The 23,355-nt window shown below is 48.1% G+C and overlaps 1 protein-coding gene across 1 annotated transcript in view; it reads right to left on the bottom strand.

Annotated features, from left to right (window-relative positions):
* Positions 1–5,955: 5,955 nt before the first annotated feature.
* Positions 5,956–23,355, bottom strand: part of LOC140458748 (B-cell receptor CD22-like) — a 44,326-nt gene continuing 26,926 nt past the window's right edge. The window contains exons 9-13 of the mRNA XM_072553407.1: positions 22,612–22,887; positions 14,193–14,459; positions 13,612–13,881; positions 12,139–12,414; positions 5,956–6,166 (exon numbers count right to left, since the gene is read on the bottom strand). Of these exons, the coding sequence (XP_072409508.1) occupies positions 6,039–6,166; positions 12,139–12,414; positions 13,612–13,881; positions 14,193–14,459; positions 22,612–22,887 (1,217 nt within the window). The 3' untranslated portion in view covers positions 5,956–6,038. The remainder of the gene's footprint in view (positions 6,167–12,138; positions 12,415–13,611; positions 13,882–14,192; positions 14,460–22,611; positions 22,888–23,355) is intronic.

The following is a 23,355-nucleotide window of genomic DNA, read 5'->3' as shown; positions in this document are numbered from 1 at the left end:
GCCAGGTTTATCACCAAGCCCGCCTCTGAAACTCAATCAAACTATTGCGATAAATGCTGCAAATGTTCCTTCCATGTGTGCCTAAAAATCACCAGCTCGTCGATATCTAGCACACAATTGGGTAATCCAGAAATGACTTTATTAATTTGTCTTTGAAATGTGGCTGGTGGATTTTCAGACCAAATGGCATGACTTCAAACTGATATAGCTCATTCTGTGTTACAGAAACTGAAACTGTCTCCACTCATAAAGCTACCTGCCATGTAACTGAGTAGGTCCAACTTAGAAGACTATGTTCCGTGTCCCATCTTCTCAACACAGTCTTCCACATGTGGAATAGGTTATGACTTTGCAATAAGCTACACATAATCGTTGGGTACCATCTGGTTTTGGCACCATTACTATGAGTGAGCTCCAGTTACTGATGTTGTCTTTCAACGTGCATTCAATTTTTATTTGAACATGTGCCAACTTCAGAGGACAAGTCAATAAGGATGTTGCTTAATTGGAACAGCATTTTCTGGATTGGAATCATGCATAATTTAATTAGTGCTTCCCAGCTATGTCTCTCCATGTGATTGGAATAATTCTTTAAGGCCACTTTGAATTTCCTCTGAAAGATAACTCAATAATTTATCGCAATTTTTGAGAACTTCTTCACTGTCTAATTTGAGGAATGCCCAATTCAGAACAATCTGATCTGAGTTCTGCAAACATTCACCTTATTGAATTTCCTTTCAATTTGATCAGGTCCACTATGACTTGCCTGTAAACATTCGCTTATCGTTGGAAATAACATTACCACTTTATCTCCACTAGCAACATGGCAATTTTTTGATTTCTTGTATACTTCCTCTATCATTATATTCTGAGCTACTTTCAAATGTTGTCGAGCCAACTCACTTGCTCTCTACATTAAAATCTGACACACAGTCGAATTGTATGGTCTCAAATCTCTGACTCATCAATTTTCAATTAATTCATTTCAGTGGACTTCTCAACTTAAGCCCAAAACTGATTCAAATGAACTGAATTTGATAGATTCATTTGGTGCAACCAAATTGCAAAAAAGTACAAATGGAATTTCTTTATCCCAATTCTCTGGATAGTCTTGATGATAAGCCTTCAACATGGTCTTTAAAGTTTGATGCCACCATTCTAATGCTCCTTTTGATTCTGGATGGTATCGAGTGGTTTTGATTTGTTTTATTCCCAAGCTCCTTTATTGGTCAGAACACTGAATATGGGAGTTGGGAGGTCATGTTGTGGCTGTACAGGACATTGGTCAGGCCACTTTTGGAATATAGCATGGAAGAAGGATTTTGTGAAACTTGAAAGGGTTCAGAAAAGATTTACAAGGATGTTGACAGGGCTGGGGGATTTGAGCTACAGGGAGAGGCTGAATAGACTGAGGTTGTTTTCCTTGGAGTGTCAGATGCTGAGGGGTGACATTATAGAGGTTTATAAAATTATGAAGGACATGGATAGGATAAATAGACAAGGTCTTTTCCCTGAAATGGGAGAGTCCAGAACTAGAGGGCATTGGCTTAGGGTGAGAGGGGAAAGATATAAAAGGAGCCTAAAGAGCAACTTTTTCATGCAGAGGGTGGTGCATGTATGGAACGAGCTGCTGGAGGAAGTCATGGAGGCTGGTAAAATTGGAAGTTTTAAAAGGCATTTGGTGGGGTATATGAACAGGAAGTGTTTAGAGGGATATGGGCCAAGTGCTGGCAAATATGACTAGATTAGGTTAGGATATCTGGTCAGAATGGACGATTTGGACTGAAGAATCTGTTTCTGTGCTGTACATCTCTATGATTCTATCCATAACATCCTTGAATGCTTTGGATGTAAATGTGACCCTGATTATATCTCAGTGGGTAGTCCATATCTCGTAAAGAATTTGAGTAACTCTTCCACAATCCTTTAACTGTGATACTACTTAATGGAATTACATCTGATAAATCGAGTAAACTCATTCATTATGGTGAATAAACACTGATGCCCATTCTATGTTTAAAGTTGGGGTCCTATGGAACCAATATAAAAGGTTCCTCAAACATGGGAATGGGCATCAAGGGTGCTGGTTTTATTACTGCTTGAGGTTTTCCTGGCACCCATGACATGCTTGGCAAAACTGATTACATCCTTATGCAGTCTAGGCCAACAAAAATGTTTCTGTATTTTGGCTTGTGATGTCCTAACTCCCATGTGACTTCCTCCTGGTAATTCATGTGCTACCCACAACACCTCCTTTCTTTAACCCACTGGTAATACAATCTGATGGACTTCTGTCCACTTCCCTTCCGCCTGAATATGCGATGGTCTCCATTTCCTCATCAAGAAGTCATTGTTATGGTCCTAACATTCTGGGATACACACAGATTCTCCTTCTACATATGTATTTTGATACAGCTGCTTTAGTTTTTCATCTTCCTGTTGTAATTCATTTACTTTCTCTGAACTAAAGATATTCACTTCATCTTCCACCTGTTCCTGTTTGTTCTCAACCATTGAATCAGACATAGGCTTTGATAATTGAACCTCAACTTCCTTGTCTTCATGTTTTGATTTCTCCTCCTGATTCCACCTGTTGTTTTGTGACTGTCTTACCATACAGTCAGGAAAAATCCCAGGATATCCTTCCCGGTATACCTCAGTTGCCTGATATTCCACCGGCTTTTCAACTGCTGTAGGTATCACTCTCACCTGTGATCCAGCTGTATCATGACCAAGGATAAATTGCATTCCTGGAACTGAGAATTTCTCGATTACTCCTACCACCACTTTGCCACTTTTTCCTGGACTTTCTAACCTCACTTCAAACCATGAAACACTGCATTTCTCATCATGAATTCCACGTATAATTACTTTTCCTGGCAATATGCCTTGTGAACACATATCTCCTCATCTCTCCCTATCAAAAATTGACTTCCTCCCATATCACCGAAAATGTTAATTTTTTTACCTGCTCCTGCTGCCATACATGAGTCAACCTTACCCTCACAAGTAAATTCTTTATAAAGAGATCTGGCATTCTCTTCTCAACCAACCTCTGATTGGATTGTGCGTTCTTTCACAGCTTTTTTTTTAGCTTTCACTGCACTTTCCTTTCCCACAATAACAATATTCACTGGTTTATCCTGTTTTCCCACACCTGTCTTCCCAAAGTGCTTCTCCTATACCAGCAGTATTGTGACTTGATGTGGCGCCTACTTTATTACAGTGAAAACACTGGAGCATTTTTACTCCTCTTTCCCCTATCATGGGGTTCCTTTTCACCCTCTGGTAAACTACCTTTACTATCTTCAATGAGATCTCCTTTCCCTTACCACTTGAGGATTTCTCTTTTTCCCCAATTACTATCCTTCACAGATTGAGATTGATGTCGGAAGTCAAATTTTGATTTATGAATCAATTCATAATGACCTGCCAGTTCAGCAGTTAATCTAACAGTTTTAAATATCTGCTTTTCCACGTCAGTTCTCAGGGCTTCAGGAAGTGATTCTTTGAACTCCTCCAAAATAATCATCCCTCTCAGAGCATCATATGTTTGATATATTTTCAATGCTTTTCTCCCTCTATCAAAATTACGGTGTTTGATCCTTTCGAATTCAATGTATGTTTGACCAGGATCCCTCTCCTGAAACGCTTATGTCAGCTTCTGGTCTTCGTTCATATGCATTGAAGGTGGCATTTTTCACCTCATTACCCTCACCAGGTACCTCCTGTGTTAGCAATGCAAATACTTCACTGGCTCCACATACCAACTTTGGTTAAATCAACAATACCCACATGGTCACTGGCCATTTCATATATTTCGCTATTTTCTCAAATGGAATGAAAAAGGCTTCTCGATCCATCTTGTTGAACGTTGGTGATGCTTGAACATATTTAAACAGATCCCACCAGGCCTTTAACTCAGATGGGATTGCTCTCCGTCACCGCCCTCATCATTATTCCGACTTTCACCTCGACCTCCTACATTTTAACTTAACTTTGGGTTTTCAGTTCCAACCTCTGAAGTTCAAGTCTTACCTCTTTTTCCGATTCTTCTCTCTCTCCTTCAGTCTTTCTTCTCTGTCTCTCTCCCACACACTTTCTTCTCCTAGGGATTTCTTCTCTTTTTCTTTTTCTGCTGCTTTTAATCATAATTCAAGCTGTCTCATTTCATTCTCTCTTCATTTTTGTTCTGTCAGTGCTATCTTTCCTTTTCTTTTGCCTCTAACCCACACTGCTTCATTTGCAATTACATTTTAGCTATTTCCAAAGATTCTGATGGCATTCCTGGCAATTGTAAATGCTGCGTGATTGCCACACATATCTCCCCTTTCCTCACAGACACAGCCAACCCCAACTCCAGCTGGTTTGCCAATTCCAAATGGTTTTCCTTGCTCACTTTTTGTAAAACTGCCAAAGCAACTTTCTCCACCCCTAAGAAACTCTCAGTGACTGAAAGAGCCATTATTAAAACAAGGTCCATCCTGTTTAAATTAATCAAATTCAACACCCCAAAAAAGACACAAACACTTACCATTCGCTATCGTTGAGAACAATAATCCTGACTCAAAGTGGAATTAGAGATTTTGATCCTGATGAGAATCCCCAGTCTGCTATGGACCAGAGTAAACCCCCACAAAAAATCCAGAACACAGCCTAACCCTCACTTTTTCTTCTTGTAAAGGTACATGCAAGGCATTGTGTTCCGGACACAGTTTGATCCGTCAAACGACCAGATTTGAAGCAAAACACACTTTATTCATACACTATAGTTAAAAGACAATAAATGGAAAAGGCAATGAGAATAACTTTATTCAAAACTAAACAGAATAAGAAATTATTTTGCTACTAAAGAGTAACTGTTGTAATATTGTAACACCCCATAAACACACCGTTGGCAAAAGGTAAGTTCAGAAAAACAGATTGTCTACATGCAATTCCAGCAGCAGGAAGAAAAAACATCAAGAGGGCATTCAGTGAATGAATGGAGCTGGGAGAGACATCCTACAGCTTCCACACTCTGTTGAGACCTCAGCAATAACTGTTGAAAGTTAAAACTAATATACTCGTTCTGTGGGAGTTTGATCACACCCATTCAGGCTGCTTCAATTCTTCCATCTTTGAAAATACCTAAGCTGTTTTGTAGGTTTTCAATGGACAACAAACCTCTGCCTTAAAACCTTTCTTCAAAACAAAGACAGGACAAAATACATCTCTTAAAGCCATAATATCATCACAAAGTGATAGGGACGGAGAATGAGACTTTGTTAGAGGGTTATTCCTTTAAGACCACTATCCAACTGGAGTGTCAGCATTGAGGGTGTGTCCTTTGTCAGAGGGAGTGATGTCATTACTCATGGGAGCACACTGAATGAGCTCGATCTTAAAACATTTTGAAGCTCAGTATAAAAATTCCTTTGAAACCCATGTCTCAGAAATTTCAGGATGTGAGAGTCTGAGAGGACATGGAAGAGATTTCCCTGAACAGCTCCAATGAGCAGGGATTTCAGTGACAGGGTTCATTTGGGGAAGCTGGGGCTGTTTCTCTCAGAGCGACGGTGACTGGGGGTGAATCTGACTGATGAGGATGAGATGGGGCCAGGTTTAGATCAGGGAGACAAAGGAAAGCTATTCCATTTGCTGATGATACAAGGACAAGGGGAGACATATTGAAGATTCAGGGTGGGATAGACAGAGCAGGGATTGTGAAGAAGGACTGCTATACACTGTGAGTGATAATAATCTGGATTTCACTGTCTACAAGGTGGGATGGAAAGGAAGATGCTCACTGATTTCAAACAGAATTTGGATGAATATTTGTGGGAAATAAACTCTCAGAACAATGAGGAGTGAGAGGGGAAATGGCACTGACTGGATTACTGTACAGAGACAGCTGGCATAGCTCAATGGACCGAATGGCTACCTGAGATCTCTATTGATCTCAGACGATCCGTACCAGTGCCCTTAACTGGACTCAGTACAACCTAACCCAACATCCCATTGGATTCGGTTACACTGATAAAGCTTGAAACAGCCTTTCAGCTTCCTTTAACTGTTTGCCCCTCACTGACACAAACACCAGCAACAGTCAGAACAACAGCTACAATGAATATCCCAGCTCGTATTCCCAGGATCAGGATCACATGCAGACTCTCTCCTCTGCTATCTAGAAAACACAGAGAAAGAATTAATCACTTCCTGTCCATGTTCAATCTCTCTCAAGCTCCACTTCATTACAAATGTGGCAGTGATGCAGTGAGAATGTCACTGGGTGAGCAATTCAGAATCCAAAGCTAATGGTTCTGGGAACATTGGTTCACATTACATTGTTACAGATGGTGAAATTTAAATGTAATTAAAGATCTGTAATTAAAACGTTTGCCTAATTGAGATCATGTAACTATTGCTGATTGTTGTAAAAAACCAGCTAGTTTACTTACGGCCTTATGAGAATCTACTGAAATTTTACCCGGCCTACCCTACATGTGATTCCAGACCCACAGCAATTTGACTGTCTCTGAACTGCCTTCCAAACCAGAAAAACTGGGATGAAATATAAAATATGTCTTTCTGAGCAACTAATGGTTTCTCAGAGACACCAAAGTATCCAAGATCTTTTCACTGTGAACTTGCTGCAAGTGCCATTCTGACCTTCCATTTTAGTGGGGAGACGATGGTCTAGTGTTAATATCTCGACAGGAATCATCCAGAGAGCGCGGTGCTGTCTGGAGATTGCAGATTGGATCCATTATAGCTGATCGTGGAATATGAATTCATTTAAAAATCTGGAATTCACGCTCCAATGATAACCATAAAATCATTGAAGATCATCAGCAAAACCCATCTGGTTCACTGATGTCGGTCAGGGAAGGGCAGTGCTGACATTATCAGGTCTGACTTACAGGAATGAATCTAGTGAATGAATCAAATCAAACTGTGGGATATTGGAGACAGCGCAGGTTTGTCCTGTTTAATTCCCTGTCAAATGTTTCTCTCGTTTTTGCACACAGGGTTGTGTTGTTGTAAATTGTTGGAGAGAAATCTGGAAACGCTGTTCACAGAGTGTGAAATGTATCTTGGTCTCGTGTAAATCAGCCATGATCTCAACAGACCACTGCACAGAATTTCAGATTCCATTAAATAAACAGCTCCAGACATTACCCAGAGACTGGAGGGAACTACGACAAGTGAGCGTGTGAGAACCCTCCCTATCTATGTCACCTCAACCCATTCAGCAACTGCCACAATCTCTAAACTCAACCAGCCCCTCACCCAACATCACCTCTGTGATATGCCACAGCCCATTCACTCATCATTTCCTCTGTAACCTCCTCCTGCTACGACACAACCTCCTTATCTCTGTAGACTCCTCTAGCCCCACCAACTCCCTCCCTATCTCTGTCACCTCTCCTTCCATACATCCCTCCCTATGTCTGTAACATGCTCCAAATGCTACACACTACCCTATATGTGTAAACCCCTTCACCCGCTACACCCCCTCCCTATCTCTGTAACGTCCTCCAGACCCTACACCCCCTTCTTATTTCTGTAACCTCCTCCAGACCCTACACCCCTTCTTATTTCTGTAACCTCCTCCAGACCCTACACCCCCTTCTTATTTCTGTAACCTCCTCCAGACCCTACACCCCCTTCTTATTTCTGTAACCTCCTCCAGACCCTACACCCCCTTCTTATTTCTGTAACCTCCTCCAGACCCGACACCCCCTTCTTATTTCTGTAACCTCCTCCAGACCATACACCCCCTTCTTATTCCTGGAACCTCCTCCAGCCCCTACATCCCCTCCCTATATGTGTAAATCCCTCCTGTCCCTAGACCTCTGCCCTGTCTCTGTAACCTCCTCGAGAGCCTACACCCCCTCCCTATATCTGTAATCCCCTCCAGCCCCTACACCCCCCTCCCTATCTCTGTAACCCCCTCCCACTCCTACACCCCCTCGCTATCACTGGAACCCCCTCCAGCCCCTACACTCCCTCCCTATCTCTGTAATCCCCTCCAGTCCCTACACCCCCTCCCTATCTCTGGAACCCCCTCCAACCGCTATACCCCCTCGCTGTCTCTGTAACGACCTCCCACTGCACATACCTTCCTGTTTTGTGTAACCTCCTCCAGCCCCTACAATTGTCACTATCTCTGTAAGGTCTGCCAGCCCTTACACCTCTATCTCTGTTACCTCCTCCAGCCCAATGCTTTGTCAGAGCAGCAGTCGGAGAGGAGCAGAAAGGTTGGAGTCTTCACTCTGTCCAGAGGCAAGTCTCCTGAGGTGACCTCACAATTTAACAATTAGCTCAGGGAAAGAGGATTGGTTGTCTAGGAACCACTTTTCGGGGCTCAGAGTAAAACCTGTCGGGAGACAGAATGTAAAGTCCTTATCCTTGTGCCTTGTCATTCTTTAGGAATAGAGAAAGCACAAGAAATCTGATTTGTTGAGTAATGGGTAAGGTTGGGTAGTTTCTTCCTAGTTTATTGTTTGTACTTGCTAAGGAGAACTCGGCACTGCGGAATGCTCCTCCTACTAGAATGTGTGAAATCAAAGACACTTCCAGTCTCCTTGGTGACCATGTATTCAAGAAGTATATTCAGCTGCAGCTCCTGATTTGGCACAAGGAGCAGATGCAGCTGCAGATGGAGTCATGATGGAGCATCCATGATGCTGAAGACATTGTGGATAGTCCATATACTGAGCTGTTACACCATACGTAAGAGCTACACAGGCAGAAAGGTCTGGGGCAACCACCGGAAGACTGTGGTCAGGTCATGCACAAGTCCCCTGTGGCTATTCCCTCACAAACAGATACCGCGTGCTGGATACGGTTGTTGGGGGTGGCCTATCAGGGGAAAGTTTGCAGTGTCGCAACTGGCTCTGCTGCATATTGCAGGAAGTAAAAGGCTGGCTGGTCTTCAGTGACAGAGGAACTCGTTTGTCAGAGGAACTGACAGGCAGTTCTGTGGTGCAGAAAATGGGGGGGGGGATACTAAATGAGTATTTTGCATCAGTATTTACTGTGGAAAAGGATATGGAAGACATAGACTGTCGGGAAACAGATGGTGACATCTTGTAAAATGTCCAGATTACAGAAAAGGAAGTGTTGGATGTCTTGAAATGCATAAAAGTGGATAAATCCACAGGACCTGATCGGGTGTACCCCAGAACTCTGTGGGAAGCTGGAGAAGTGATTGCTGGGCCTCTTGCTGAGATATTTGTATCATTGATAGTCACAGGTGAGGTGCTGGAAGACTGGAAGTTGGCTAACGTGGTGCTACTGTTTAAGAAGGGTGGTAAAGACAAGCCAGGGAACTATAAACTGGTGAGCTTGACGTCAGTGGCGGGCAAGTTGTTGGAGGGAATCCTGAGGGACAGGATGTACGTGTATTTGGAAAGGCAAGGACTGATTAGGGAGAGTCAGCATGGACTTGTGCGTGGGAAATCATGTCTCACAAACTTGATTGAGTTTTTTGAAGAAGTAACAAAGAAGATTGATGAGGACAGAACATAAATGTGATCTACATGGACTACAGTAAGGCATTTGACAAAGTTCCCCATGGGAGACTGGTTAGCAAGTTTAGATCTCGTGGAATAAAGGGAAAACTAGCCATTTGGATACAGAACTGGCTCAAATGTAGAAGACATGGTGGTGGAGGGTTGTTTTTCAGACTGGAGGCCTGTGACCAGTGGAGTGCCACAAGGATCGGTGCTTTTTGTCCTCAACTTTTTGTCATTTACATAAATGATTTGGATGCGAGCATAAGAGGTACAGTTAGTATGTTTGCAGAGGACACCAAAATTGGCGGTGTGTTGGACAGTGAAGAGGGTTACCTCAGATTACAACAGGATCTGGACCAGATGGGCCAATGGGCTGAAAAGTGGCAGATGGAGTTTAATTCAGATAAATGCGAGGTGCTGCATTTTGGGAAAGCAAATCTTGGCAGGACTTTTACACTTAATGGTAAGGGCCGAGGGAGTGTTGCTGAACAAAGAGACCTTGGAGTGCAGGTTCATAGCTCCTTGAAAGTGGAGTCGCAGGTAGATAGGATAGTGAAGAAGGCATTTGGTATGCTTTCTTTTATTGGTCAAAGTATTGAGTACAGGAGTTGACATGTCACGTTGCGGCTGTACAGGACATTGGTTAGGCCGCTGTTGGAATATTGGGTGCAATTCTGGTCTCCTTCCTATCGGAAAGATGTTGTGAAACTCAAAAGGGTTCAGAAAAGATTTCCAAGGATGTTGGTAGGATTGGAGAGTTGAGCTCTAGGGAGAGGCTAAACAGGCTGGGGCTGTTTTCCCTGGAGTGTCAGAGGCTGAGGGGTGACCTTATATGACTCTATAACTCTCTATGTCCACAAATGGGACTCTCGAACGGGATATTATCCTCCTGGTCAGAGCTCCAGAGTAGCTGCCAGGCATTCTGAAGGGGGAGGGTGAATAACCAGCTGTCGTGGTACATGTTTATATATAAAAAAAATGAAATGTGGTTCTGTAATAGGAATTGAGTGTGCTAGGGAATAGATTAAAAAGGAAGTCATAAAATATCTTTAGCTGACAGGATCAAGGAAAATCCCAAGGCTTTTTATAAGTATATTCAGAGCAAGTGCAGCATCTCCTCATAAGCTGCCTCTGCACCGAGCTTTAGAAGTTCTGTAATGCTGATTTTTGATCTTACATTTCATTTTTCTAATTCATACCTAAGATTTTGTGCCTAGATATCTTTGTTCCTAGGATCATGCCAGATATGGTGACTTTGTACACTTTTTGCTCCAGTGCCAGTGTATCATGACAGTTTTATGGCACAAAGTGAAATAACCAAATTAAACCAGCCATTGAATTACTGTATTTGCAACACAGTAACATTGTTGAAGGCCTCAATAAGCACCTCAATGGTTCCTAACCAGACGTTTGAATAAGCAATCCCAGACTTTGCAATTAATGAAATTTCAGAAACCAGTTTGTACCTGAAACAAAACACTTCACTATTTATTAAATACACAATAATTTCAGCAAAGAGAAAATGATCTCTCTGTAATCTAACTAATGTTTATGTTTCAAACCCGAAACATTTGGTTTCAGACCCCATTCACACAAAAGACAGATAGACAGACAAACTAACATAAAAGAAATATCATAATTGGCCAGATTGCTGAAACCATTTTCATGTTGCATTGTTTCACAGGTAGGAATGGGGCTGCTTTTTCAAAACACTGATTAGGGTCACCTTCTCAGTTCACCCAGGCAAAAGCAGAAATACTTCTAATGCAACTTCCTACTCTTTGGAATTCTAAATGCCAACGTGACAGATTTGGCACAGAGCTTTCAAATCTTCATGCTGCCTTTGTTAGAAGCCAAACTCATCTACACAGCAAATACACACAATTACTTCAGTTCTAGTTCTGCCCTGATAGTCTGATCGCCTCTTCCTGAGGTCTCAATAACCATTCAACAACTGCTGTCTGCTTCAACATAGGGCCTCTTCCAGACTTGCTGGAACCAATTCCCAGATACAGACCTTGTTAATAGCCACCTTCTGCTATCTGTTTAAACACAATACCCTTCACTTTGTCTGTTGGAATTCCTTTAACCAAGAATCTGCCTGCAATTAGCCTCCAGGCCTGCCCTCACAAACAAACAGATGCTTGTTGATCTGCTATCTTCCTTTTACCACAAGCTGTCCCAAATTCCACAGTTCATTTTCAGCTCATACTTCCCAATTCACAACTCCAACCAAAACTGGTAAAACAATACAAACAAAAATAATGAAAAATCAGTGAGAGTTCTAACATTAGTTACTTGTATCTCTTGATTGATTATATCTCTTCTCTGCCCCACATTCCAGGATTCAATTTGGTGAACCCTCAATGTGCTGACTCTAAGATAAGGAAATCCTTCCTCAGCTGAAGTGACTCAAGCTGTAAACTGTCAATACCTCCCAACTGTCATTTGAGGCGTCTGACAAATGGCCATAAAATGAAGCACTTCTTAAGACTTCCATCATTCTGCCTACATTGGGTCATATCCACAGGGCCCATGCTTCCTGGGAGTAGAGCAATGTGAACACTGAGGGCTGTGCTGAACACTCAGTGTGAGGGCAGGGAGTCAGACATCAATATCAGGGCTGCTTACTTACTCCCAAACGTTATCCTGCGACCGTCCGAGCTGTTGGCACCGACTGTGTTCCCCGCCTCACAGGAGTACACACCCTCCTGTTTGTGAGTGACTCTGTACAAGGTCAGGTCTCTCTCAGATGATTCCAGAGACTCAGCCTCCTCTCCCTGTCTCAGTTCCCACTTGTACCAGCTGGTTGGGGGGTTGCTGTCGCTGGTGCAGCTCAGAGTGATGTTGTCACCTTCGTGTATCGCACTGTCCGATGGAGAGACTGACACCTGCATGTTCCGAGGGGAATCTGACAGAAAGGAACAAGACTCTCAGTGAGATATAGCATTACTTGAGCATCCCTCACAAAGGGAGACATTGCAAGGGGTGACATAACAGGAAAATCGGTCACAGATCCCACACGGCAGATAACTTGACAATTCTTCAATTAAAGGGCTCAGCTTTTAAGGAAGAGAAAGGGTGAGAGGTAAAACAAATTAGGGACAGATTGCCAAAGTTCAGGGCTGCAAATGGGAGAGTGAATCGGGAAATACTCAAGAGGCTGAAACTGGAAGGGGTTACAAGGATAAGAGGGGGTATAGGGAATGGGGAGCATTACAGATACAGAGAGGGATGTAGGGACTGGTGGAGGTCCAGAGTAGGGAGGGGTGTAAGGACCAGTGCAGGTTACAGAGACAGAGAGGGGTGTCGAGACTGGAGAATGAAACAGGGATAGGGAGAGCTTTTGGGACCATAGGAAGGTACAGAAATAGGGAGGGGGTAGGTACTGGAGAATGTTATGGATATAGGGAGGAGTGTAGGGACTGGAGGGGGTTACAGAGATAGGGAGCGGGTGTAGGGACCAGAGGGAGTTACAGAGACAGGAAGGGGGTGTAGGGGCTGGAGGGGGTTATAGAGATAGGGAGGGGGTGTAGGAGCTGGAGGGGGTGACAGAGATAGGGAGGGGGTGTAGGGGCTGGAGGGGGTTACAGAGAAAGGGAGGGGGTGTAGGGGCTGGAGGGGGTTATAGAGATAGGGAGGGGGTTGTAGAGGCTGGAGGGGGTTATAGAGATAGGGAGGGGGTGTAGGGGCTGGAGGGGGTTATAGAGATAGGAGAGGGTGTAGAAGCTGGAGGGGGTTACAGAGATAGGGAGTGGGGTGTAGGGGCTGGAGGGGGTTAAAGAGACAGGGAGGGGGTGCAGTGGCTGAGGGGTTTACAGACATAGGGAGAGGTGTAGGGTTTGGAGGGGGTTACAGAGCTGGGAGGGGGTGCAGGGGCTGGAGAGGGTTACAGAGATAGTGGGGGGTGTAGGGGCAGAAGGTGGTTAAAGAGATGAGGGGGGTTAGGGGCTGGAGGGGGTTACAAAGATAGGGAAGGGGTGCAGTGGCTGTGAGTTCAGAGACCGGGGGACAGTGAAACTTTGGATAAGTCGCTCTCATGCAGTGAGTAGTGACAGAGACCGGGGAGTTTACATTGGGAAAAGGTCAACCTGGGAATGTCACTCACAGAGCACCTCGATCCTGAAGCTCTTTGAAGTTTGTTTTCCAATAACGTTTTCCGCTTTGCAGTAATAATCTCCAGATTCCGTTGGGGTGATGGAGTGAATGGTCAGGATGTTCCCTGTCCCCTTGTTAACTGCTGTGTTCACATTGTCCTTATACCAGGTGTAGCGAGCTCCTGGATTACTCCTGGAGTTACAGGTCAGGGTAACCCGGTCTCCCTCCTTCACCTCTCCCTGTGGCTCACTGCGAACAATGGTAACATCTCCAGGACCATCTACAAGAGGAATTACAGCTCGATTCAGGTCAGGGAGAGGGATAAAGCTGTGGAACATTCTCCCAAATCTCCGAATAAATGCTGCCCCTGAGCACTGACATCATTTCACAGAAAGACCTCCAGAATTCCTCATATCCTGAAAGAGGCCATTCATCCCCTCTTCTCCATGCTAGAATTTCTCATTCCCAAGTGCACCCTCCTCTGTAATGCCTGACTATCCAACTGTAGTGTGGAGACCCGGGATCCAAACACAGTGCTCCGAGTGTGGTCTGCGGGCTATTTTCTGGTTATCCCACACCCTCTTTACTTACACTGTACATTAATGTGTTTGGGTGTAGAATCCCGGGAGATGACAGAATTCCGTGCTCTACAGATGTAGCTACAAGATGCATCATCCCTGGTGGGTTGAATCCTAATCGTGTCGGTATTTTCTCGCAGATTGTTCCGTTGTCCGTTGCACATTTTCCTCCAGCTGTAGGTATGAACCGGGGGGTTGGCTTCACCTCGACACGTTAACGTGATCTCGGTCCCCTCCTTCACTGTATCCTCAGAAATAATCTCCACGTTCCTCGGTCCATCTGTTGGGAGAGAGAGAGAGAGAGAGAGACGTGATTCCAAGATTTCAGAATCCCTCACATATCCAGGTCCACAGGAGACAGGGGGTCTCCGAGGGGTGGGGTGGGGGAACACCAGAAAGATCCCTGATCGGAAATGAAACCAGGAAAAGTGACAAAAAAGAGCTCAGGGTCATTGCCAGCTGAAGGCAGAGCCGACGGGGGCAGGAATCAGGCGATACTCAAGAGGCCAGGACTCGAGGGGGTTACAGACATGTAGAGGGATGTAGGGGCTGGGGTAGGGTACAGAGATAGGGAAGAGTGGAGGGGCTGGAGGGGGTTACAGAGATAGGGAAGGGTGGAGGGGCTGGAGTAGGTTACAGAGATAGGGAGGATTGTAGGGGCTGGAGTAGGTGACAGAGATAGGGAGGGGTGTAGGGGCTGGAGGGGGTTACAGAGATAGGGAGGGGGTGTAGGGGCTGGAGGGGGTTACAGAGATAGGGAGGGGGTATAGGGGCTGGAGTAGGGTACAGAGATAGGGAGAGGGTGTAGGGGCTGGAGTAGGGTACAGAGATAGGGAGGGGGTGTAGGGGCTGGAGGGGGTTACAGAGATAGGGAAGGGTGGAGGGGCTGGAGGAGGTTAGAGAGATAAGGAGGGGGTAACAGAGATAGGAAGGGGGTGTAGGGGCTGGAGGGGGTTACAGAGATAGGGAGAGGGTGTAGGGGCTGGAGGGGGTTACAGAGATAGGGAGGGGGTGTAGGGGCTGGAGGGGGTTCACAGAGATAGGGAGGGGGGTGTATGGGCTGGAGGGGGTTACAGAGATAGGGAGGGGGTGTAGGGGCTGGAGGGGTTACAGAGATAGGGAAGGGGGTGTAGGGGCTGGAGGGGGTTACAGAGATAGGGAGGGGGTGTAGGGGCTGGAGGGGGTTACAGAGATAGGGAGGGGGTGTAGGGGCTGGAGGGGGTTACAGAGATAGGGAAGGGTGGAGGGGCTTGAGGAGGTTAGAGAGATAAGGAGGGGGTAACAGAGATAGGAAGGGGGTGTAGGGGCTGGAGGGGGTTACAGAGATAGGGAGAGGGTGTAGGGGCTGGAGGGGGTTACAGAGATAGGGAGGGGGTGTAGGGGCTGGAGGGGGTTCACAGAGATAGGGAGGGGGGTGTATGGGCTGGAGGGGGTTACAGAGATAGGGAGGGGGTGTAGGGGCTGGAGGGGTTACAGAGATAGGGAAGGGGGTGTAGGGGCTGGAGGGGGTTACAGAGATAGGGAGGGGGTGTAGGGGCTGGAGGGGGTTACAGAGATAGGGAGGGGGTGTAGGGGCTGGAGTAGGTTATAGAGATAGGGAGGGGGTGTAGGGGCTGGAGTAGGTTACAGAGATAGGGAGGGGGTGTAGGGGCTGGAGTAGGTTATAGAGATAGGGAGGGGGTGTAGGGGCTAGAGGGGGTTACAGAGATAGGGAGGGGGTGTAGGGGCTGGAGTAGGTTATAGAGATAGGGAGGGGGTGTAGGGGCTAGAGGGGGTTACAGAGATAGGGAGGGGGTGTAGGGGCTAGAGGGGGTTACAGAGATAGGGAGGGGGTGTAGGGGCTGGAGGGGGGTTACAGAGATAGGGAGGGGGTGTAGGGGCTGGAGGGGGGTTACAGAGATAGGGAGGGGGTGGAGGGGCTGGAGGGAGTAACAGAGATAGGGAGGGGGTGTAGGGGCTGTGGATCGTTATAGAGGTAAGGAGGGGGTTTAGGGACTGGACGGTTTAACAGAGAGAGGGAGGGGGGGTGTGGGGGGTTACAGAGATAGGGAGGGGGTGTAGGGGCTGGAGAGGGTTACAGAGATAGGGAGGTGTTGTAGGGGCTGGAGGAGGTTACAGAGATCGGGAGGGGGTGTAGGGGCTGGAGGGGGTTACAGAGATAGAGAGGGGGTGTAGGGGCTGGAGGGGGTTACAGAGATAGGGAGTGGGTGTAAGGGCTGGAGGGGGTAACAGAGAGAGGGAGGGTGTGTATTGGCTGGAGGGGGTTACAGAGACAGGGAGAGGGTTTCGGGGCTGGGGATCGTTATAGAGGTAAGGAGGTGGTTTTGGGACTGGAGGGTTTAACAGAGAGAGGGAGGGGTGTAGAAGCTGGAGGGGGTTACAGAGATAGGGAGGGGGTGATGGAGGGTGTTGAAAGCCAAGAATAGAAATTTTACAATCGAGGTGTTGCTGGACAAGGGAACGATGCAGGAGAGGGAGTCAGAGGAGGGTGATTGGGGAAAGGGACTCGCTGTGAGTTCAGAGACCGGGGGACAGTGAAGTTTTGGATAAATAGCTCTCTTGCAGTGAGTAGTGACAGAGACCGGGGAGTTTACATTGGGAAAAGGTCAACCTGGGAATGTCACTCACAGAACACCTCGATCCTGAAGCTCTTTGAAGTTTGTTTTCCAATAATGTTTGCCGCTTTGCAGTAATAATCTCCAGATTCCGTTGGGGTGATGGAGCGTATGGTCAGGATGTTCCCTGTCCCCTTGTTAACGGCTGTGTCCACATTGTCCTTATACCAGGTGTAGCGAGCTCCTGGATTACTCCCGGAGTTACAGGTCAGGGTAACCCGGTCTCCCTCCTTCACCTCTCCCTGTGGCTCACTGCGAACAATGGTAACATCTCCAGGACCATCTACAAGAGGAATTACAGCTCGATTCAGGTCAGAGAGAGGGATAACGCTGTGGAACATTCACCCAAATCCCCCAATAAATGCTGCCCCTGAGCACTGACATCATTTCACAGAAAGACCACCAGAATTCCTCATATCCTGAAAGAGGCCATTCATCCCCTCTTCTCCATGCTAGAATTTCTCATTCCCAAGTGCACCCTCCTCTGTAATGCCTGACTATCCAACTGTAGTGTGGAGACCCGGGATCCAAACACAGTGCTCCGAGTGTGGTCTGGGGGCTATTTTCTGGTTATCCCACACCCTCTTTACTTACACTGTACATTAATGTGTTTGGGTGTAGAATCCCGGGAGATGACAGAATTCCGTGCTCTACAGATGTAGCTACAAGATGCATCATCCCTGGTGGGTTGAATCCTAATCGTGTCGGTATTTTCTCGCAGATTGTTCCGTTGTCCGTTGCACATTTTCCTCCAGCTGTAGGTATGAACCGGGGGGTTGGCTTCACCTCGACACGTTAACGTGATCTCGGTCCCCTCCTTCACTGTATCCTCAGAAATAATCTCCACGTTTCTCGGTCCATCTGTTGGGAGAGAGAGAGAGAGAGAGAGAGAGACGTGATTCCAAGATTTCAGAATCCCACACATATCCAGGTCCAGAGGAGACAGGGGGTCTCCGAGGGGTGGGGTGGGGGAACACCAGAAAGATCCCTGATCGGAAATGAAACCAGGAAAAGTGACAAAAAAGAGCTCAGGGTCATTGCCAGCTGAAGGCAGAGCCGACGGGGGCAGGAATCAGGCGATACTCAAGAGGCCAGGACTCGAGGGGGTTACAGACATGTAGAGGGATGTAGGGGCTGGAGTAGGGTACAGAGATAGGGAAGGGTGGAGGGGCTGGAGGGGGTTACAGAGATAGGGAAGGGTGGAGGGGCTGGAGTAGGTTACAGAGATAGGGAAGGGTGGAGGGGCTGGAGTAGGTTACAGAGATAGGGAGGGGGTGTAGGGGCTGGAGTAGGTTACAGAGATAGGGAGGGGGTGTAGGGGCTGGAGGGAGTTACAGAGATAGGGAGGGGTGTAGGGGCTGGAGGGGGTTACAGAGATAGGGAGGGGGTGTAGGGGCTGGAGGGGGTTACAGAGATAGGGAGGGGGTATACTGGCTGGAGGGGGTTAAAGAGTTGGGAGGGGGTGTAGAGTCTGGAGGAGGTTACAGAGATAGGGAGGGGGTATACGGGCTGGAGGGGGTTACAGAGATAGGGAGGGGGTGTAGGGGCTGGAGGGGGTTACAGAGATAGGGAGGGGGTGTAGGGGCTGGAGGGGTTACAGAGATAGGGAAGGGGGTGTAGGGCCTGGAGGGGGATACAGAGATAGGGAGGGGGTGTAGGGGCTGGAGGGGGTTACAGAGATAGGGAGGGGGTGTAGGGGCTGGAGTAGGTTATAGAGATAGGGAGGGGGTGTAGGGGCTGGAGTAGGTTACAGAGATAGGGAGGGGGTGTAGGGGCTGGAGTAGGTTATAGAGATAGGGAGGGGGTGTAGGGGCTAGAGGGGGTTACAGAGATAGGGAGGGGGTGTAGGGGCTGGAGTAGGTTATAGAGATAGGGAGGGGGTGTAGGGGCTAGAGGGGGTTACAGAGATAGGGAGGGGGTGTAGGGGCTAGAGGGGGTTACAGAGATAGGGAGGGGGTGTAGGGGCTGGAGGGGGGTTACAGAGATAGGGAGGGGGTGTAGGGGCTGGAGGGGGGTTACAGAGATAGGGAGGGGGTGGAGGGGCTGGAGGGAGTAACAGAGATAGGGAGGGGGTGTAGGGGCTGTGGATCGTTATAGAGGTAAGGAGGGGGTTTAGGGACTGGACGGTTTAACAGAGAGAGGGAGGGGGGGTGTGGGGGGTTACAGAGATAGGGAGGGGGTGTAGGGGCTGGAGAGGGTTACAGAGATAGGGAGGTGTTGTAGGGGCTGGAGGAGGTTACAGAGATCGGGAGGGGGTGTAGGGGCTGGAGGGGGTTACAGAGATAGAGAGGGGGTGTAGGGGCTGGAGGGGGTTACAGAGATAGGGAGTGGGTGTAAGGGCTGGAGGGGGTAACAGAGAGAGGGAGGGTGTGTATTGGCTGGAGGGGGTTACAGAGACAGGGAGAGGGTTTCGGGGCTGGGGATCGTTATAGAGGTAAGGAGGTGGTTTTGGGACTGGAGGGTTTAACAGAGAGAGGGAGGGGTGTAGAAGCTGGAGGGGGTTACAGAGATAGGGAGGGGGTGATGGAGGGTGTTGAAAGCCAAGAATAGAAATTTTACAATCGAGGTGTTGCTGGACAAGGGAACGATGCAGGAGAGGGAGTCAGAGGAGGGTGATTGGGGAAAGGGACTCGCTGTGAGTTCAGAGACCGGGGGACAGTGAAGTTTTGGATAAGTCGCTCTCTTGCAGTGAGTCGTGACAGAGACCGGGGAGTTTACATTGGGAAAAGGTCAACCTGGGAATGTCACTCACAGAACACCTCGATCCTGAAGCTCTTTGAAGTTTGTTCTCCAATAACGTTTTCCGCTTTGCAGTAATAATCTCCAGATTCCGTTGGGGTGATGGAGCGTATGGTCAGGATGTTCCCTGTCCCCTTGTTAACTGCTGTGTTCACATTGTCCTTATACCAGGTGTAGCGAGCTCCTGGATTACTCCTGGAGTTACAGGTCAGGGTAACCCGGTCTCCCTCCTTCACCTCTCCCTGTGGCTCACTGCGAACAATGGTAACATCTCCAGGACCATCTACAAGAGGAATTACAGATCGAATCAGGTCAGAGAGAGGGTTAACGCTGTGGAACATTCTCCCAAATCCCCCAATAAATGCTGCCCCTGAGCACTGACATCATTTCACAGAAAGACCACCAGAATTCCTCATATCCTGAAAGAGGCCATTCATCCCCTCTTCTCCATGCTAGAATTTCTCATTCCCAAGTGCACCCTCCTCTGTAATGCCTGACTATCCAACTGTAGTGTGGAGACCCGGGATCCAAACACAGTGCTCCGAGTGTGGTCTGGGGGCTATTTTCTGGTTATCCCACACCCTCTTTACTTACACTGTACATTAATGTGTTTGGGTGTAGAATCCCGGGAGATGACAGAATTCCGTGCTCTACAGATGTAGCTACAAGATGCATCATCCCTGGTGGGTTGAATCCTAATCGTGTCGGTATTTTCTCGCAGATTGTTCCGTTGTCCGTTGCACATTTTCCTCCAGCTGTAGGTATGAACCGGGGGGTTGGCTTCACCTCGACACGTTAACGTGATCTCGGTCCCCTCCTTCACTGTATCCTCAGAAATAATCTCCACGTTTCTCGGTCCATCTGTTGGGAGAGAGAGAGAGAGAGAGAGAGAGACGTGATTCCAAGATTTCAGAATCCCTCACATATCCAGGTCCACAGGAGACAGGGGGTCTCCGAGGGGTGGGGTGGGGGAACACCAGAAAGATCCCTGATCGGAAATGAAACCAGGAAAAGTGACAAAAAAGAGCTCAGGGTCATTGCCAGCTGAAGGCAGAGCCGACGGGGGCAGGAATCAGGCGATACTCAAGAGGCCAGGACTCGAGGGGGTTACAGACATGTAGAGGGATGTAGGGGCTGGAGTAGGGTACAGAGATAGGGAAGGGTGGAGGGGCTGGAGGGGGTTACAGAGATAGGGAAGGGTGGAGGGGCTGGAGTAGGTTACAGAGATAGGGAAGGGTGGAGGGGCTGGAGTAGGTTACAGAGATAGGGAGGGGGTGTAGGGGCTGGAGTAGGTTACAGAGATAGGGAGGGGGTGTAGGGGCTGGAGGGAGTTACAGAGATAGGGAGGGGTGTAGGGGCTGGAGGGGGTTACAGAGATAGGGAGGGGGTGTAGGGGCTGGAGGGGGTTACAGAGATAGGGAGGGGGTATACGGGCTGGAGGGGGTTAAAGAGTTAGGGAGGGGGTGTAGAGTCTGGAGGAGGTTACAGAGATAGGGAGGGGGTATACGGGCTGGAGGGGGTTACAGAGATAGGGAGGGGGTGTAGGGGCTGGAGGGCGTTACAGAGATAGGGAGGGGGTGTAGGGGCTGGAGGGGGTTACAGAGATAGGGAGGGGGTGTAGGGGCTGGAGGGCGTTACAGAGATAGAGAGGGGGTATACGGGCTGGAGGGGGTTACAGAGAGAGGGAATGAGTGTAAGGGCTGGAGGGCGTTACAGAGACAGGGAGAGAGGATAGGGGCTGGGGATCATTATAGAGGTAAGGAGGGGGTTTAGGGACTGAAGGGTTTAACAGAGAGAGGGAGGGGTGTAGGAGCTGGAGGGGGTGACAGAGATAGAGAGGGAGTGATGGAGGGTGTTGAAAGCCAAGAATGGGAATTTTACAATTGAGGTGTTGCTGAACTGGGGAACGATGCAGGAGAGGGAGTGAGAGGAGGGTGATTCAGGAAAGGGATTCGTTGTGGGTTCAGAGACCGGGGGACAGTGAAGTTTTGGATAAGTCGCTCTCATGCAGTGAGTAGTGACAGAGACCGGGGAGTTTACATTGGGAAAAGGTCAACCTGGGAATGTCACTCACAGAGCACCTCGATCCTGAAGCTCTTTGAAGTTTGTTCTCCAATAATGTTTTCCGCTTTGCAGTAATAATCTCCAGATTCCGTTGGGGTGATGGAGCGTATGGTCAGGATGTTCCCTGTCCCCTTGTTAACTGCTGTGTTCACATTGTCCTTATACCAGGTGTAGCGAGCTCCTGGATTACTCCTGGAGTTGCAGGTCAGGGTAACCCGGTCTCCCTCCTTCACCTCTCCCTGTGGCTCACTGCGAACAATGGTAACATCTCCAGGACCATCTACAAGAGGAATTACAGCTCGATTCAGGTCAGGGAGAGGGATAACACTGTGGAACATTCTCCCAAATCCCCGAATAAATGCTGCCCCTGAGCACTGACATCATTTCACAGAAAGACCACCAGAATTCCTCATATCCTGAAAGAGGCCATTCATCCCCTCTTCTCCATGCTAGAATTTCTCATTCCCAAGTGCACCCTCCTCTGTAATGCCTGACTATCCAACTGTCGTGTGGAGACCCGGGATCTAAACACAGTGCTCCGAGTATGGTCTGGGGGCTATTTCTTGTATATCCCACACCCTCTTTACTTACACTGTACATTAATGTGTTTGGGTGTAGAATCCCGGGAGCTGACAGAATTCCACGCTGTACAGATGTAGCTACAAGTTACAGAGGAGGTTTATGGCTTGGAGGGGGTTACAGAGATAGGGAGGAGGTGTAGGAGCTGGAGGAGGGTACAGGGATAGGGAGGGGGTGTAGGGATTGGAGGAGGTTACAGAGATAGGGAGGAGGTGTAGGAGCTGGAGGGGGTTACAGAGATAGGGAGGGGGTGTAGGGGCTGGAAGGGTGTTACAGAGATAGGGAGGGGGTGTAGGGGCTGGAGGGGGTTACAGAGATAGGGAGGAGGTGTAGGAGCTGGAGGAGGGTACAGGGATAGGGAGGGACATGAAGTTTTAGCTCAGTATAATGTGAGAGTTTGTTGGTGAGTGGGACTCTCAGACTGATGACACTCACACTGAATATCCAGTCGTATGGGATCAGATTCCTTTTCACCCACGGTGTTCCCCGCTGTACAGGTGATCTCACAGCCAACATCTTCAACAGAAGCGTAGAATGAACATTGAGACGTCCATTGATTCCCAGAACAGAGAGACATCGAACCGTGTGGACACACCTTCCGCCAGTGATAGGAAACTGCTGCTGGATGGCCATCAGACTGACAGCTGAGGGTTGTCCACACTCCAGCTCGAACTGAAGGCGGGAATGTGATTCGGACACTGGTCGGAGCATCTGGAAATAAACACCCAACACCATTAGGACTGACCCTCATACAGTGCCCACTCCCTCAGCACTGACCCTCCGACAGAGCAGCACTCCCTCAGCACAGACCCTCCGACAGTGCCCACTCCCTCAGCACTGACCCTCCGACAGTACCCACTCTCTCAGCACTGACCCTCCGACAGTGCCCACTCCCTCAGCACTGACCCTCCGACAGTGCCCACTCACTCAGCATTGACCCTCTGACAGTGTGGCACTCCCTCAGCACTGACTCTCCGACAGTGCAGCACTCCCTCAGCACTGACCCTCCAACAGTGCAGCACTCCCTCAGCACTGACCCACCAACAGTGCAGCACTCCCTCAGCACTGACCCTCCAACAGTGCGGCATTCCCTCAGAACTGACCCTCCATCAGTGCAGCATTACATCAGCACTGCCCCTCCGACAGTGCGGCATTCCCTCAGCTCTGACCCTCCGACAG

The sequence above is a fragment of the Chiloscyllium punctatum genome, chromosome 34 (genome assembly GCF_047496795.1).
Source record: "Chiloscyllium punctatum isolate Juve2018m chromosome 34, sChiPun1.3, whole genome shotgun sequence".
Lineage (NCBI taxonomy): Eukaryota > Metazoa > Chordata > Chondrichthyes > Orectolobiformes > Hemiscylliidae > Chiloscyllium > Chiloscyllium punctatum.
Note: the sequence above shows the minus strand (reverse complement) of the source record. Positions and strands in the feature narration are given on the sequence as shown.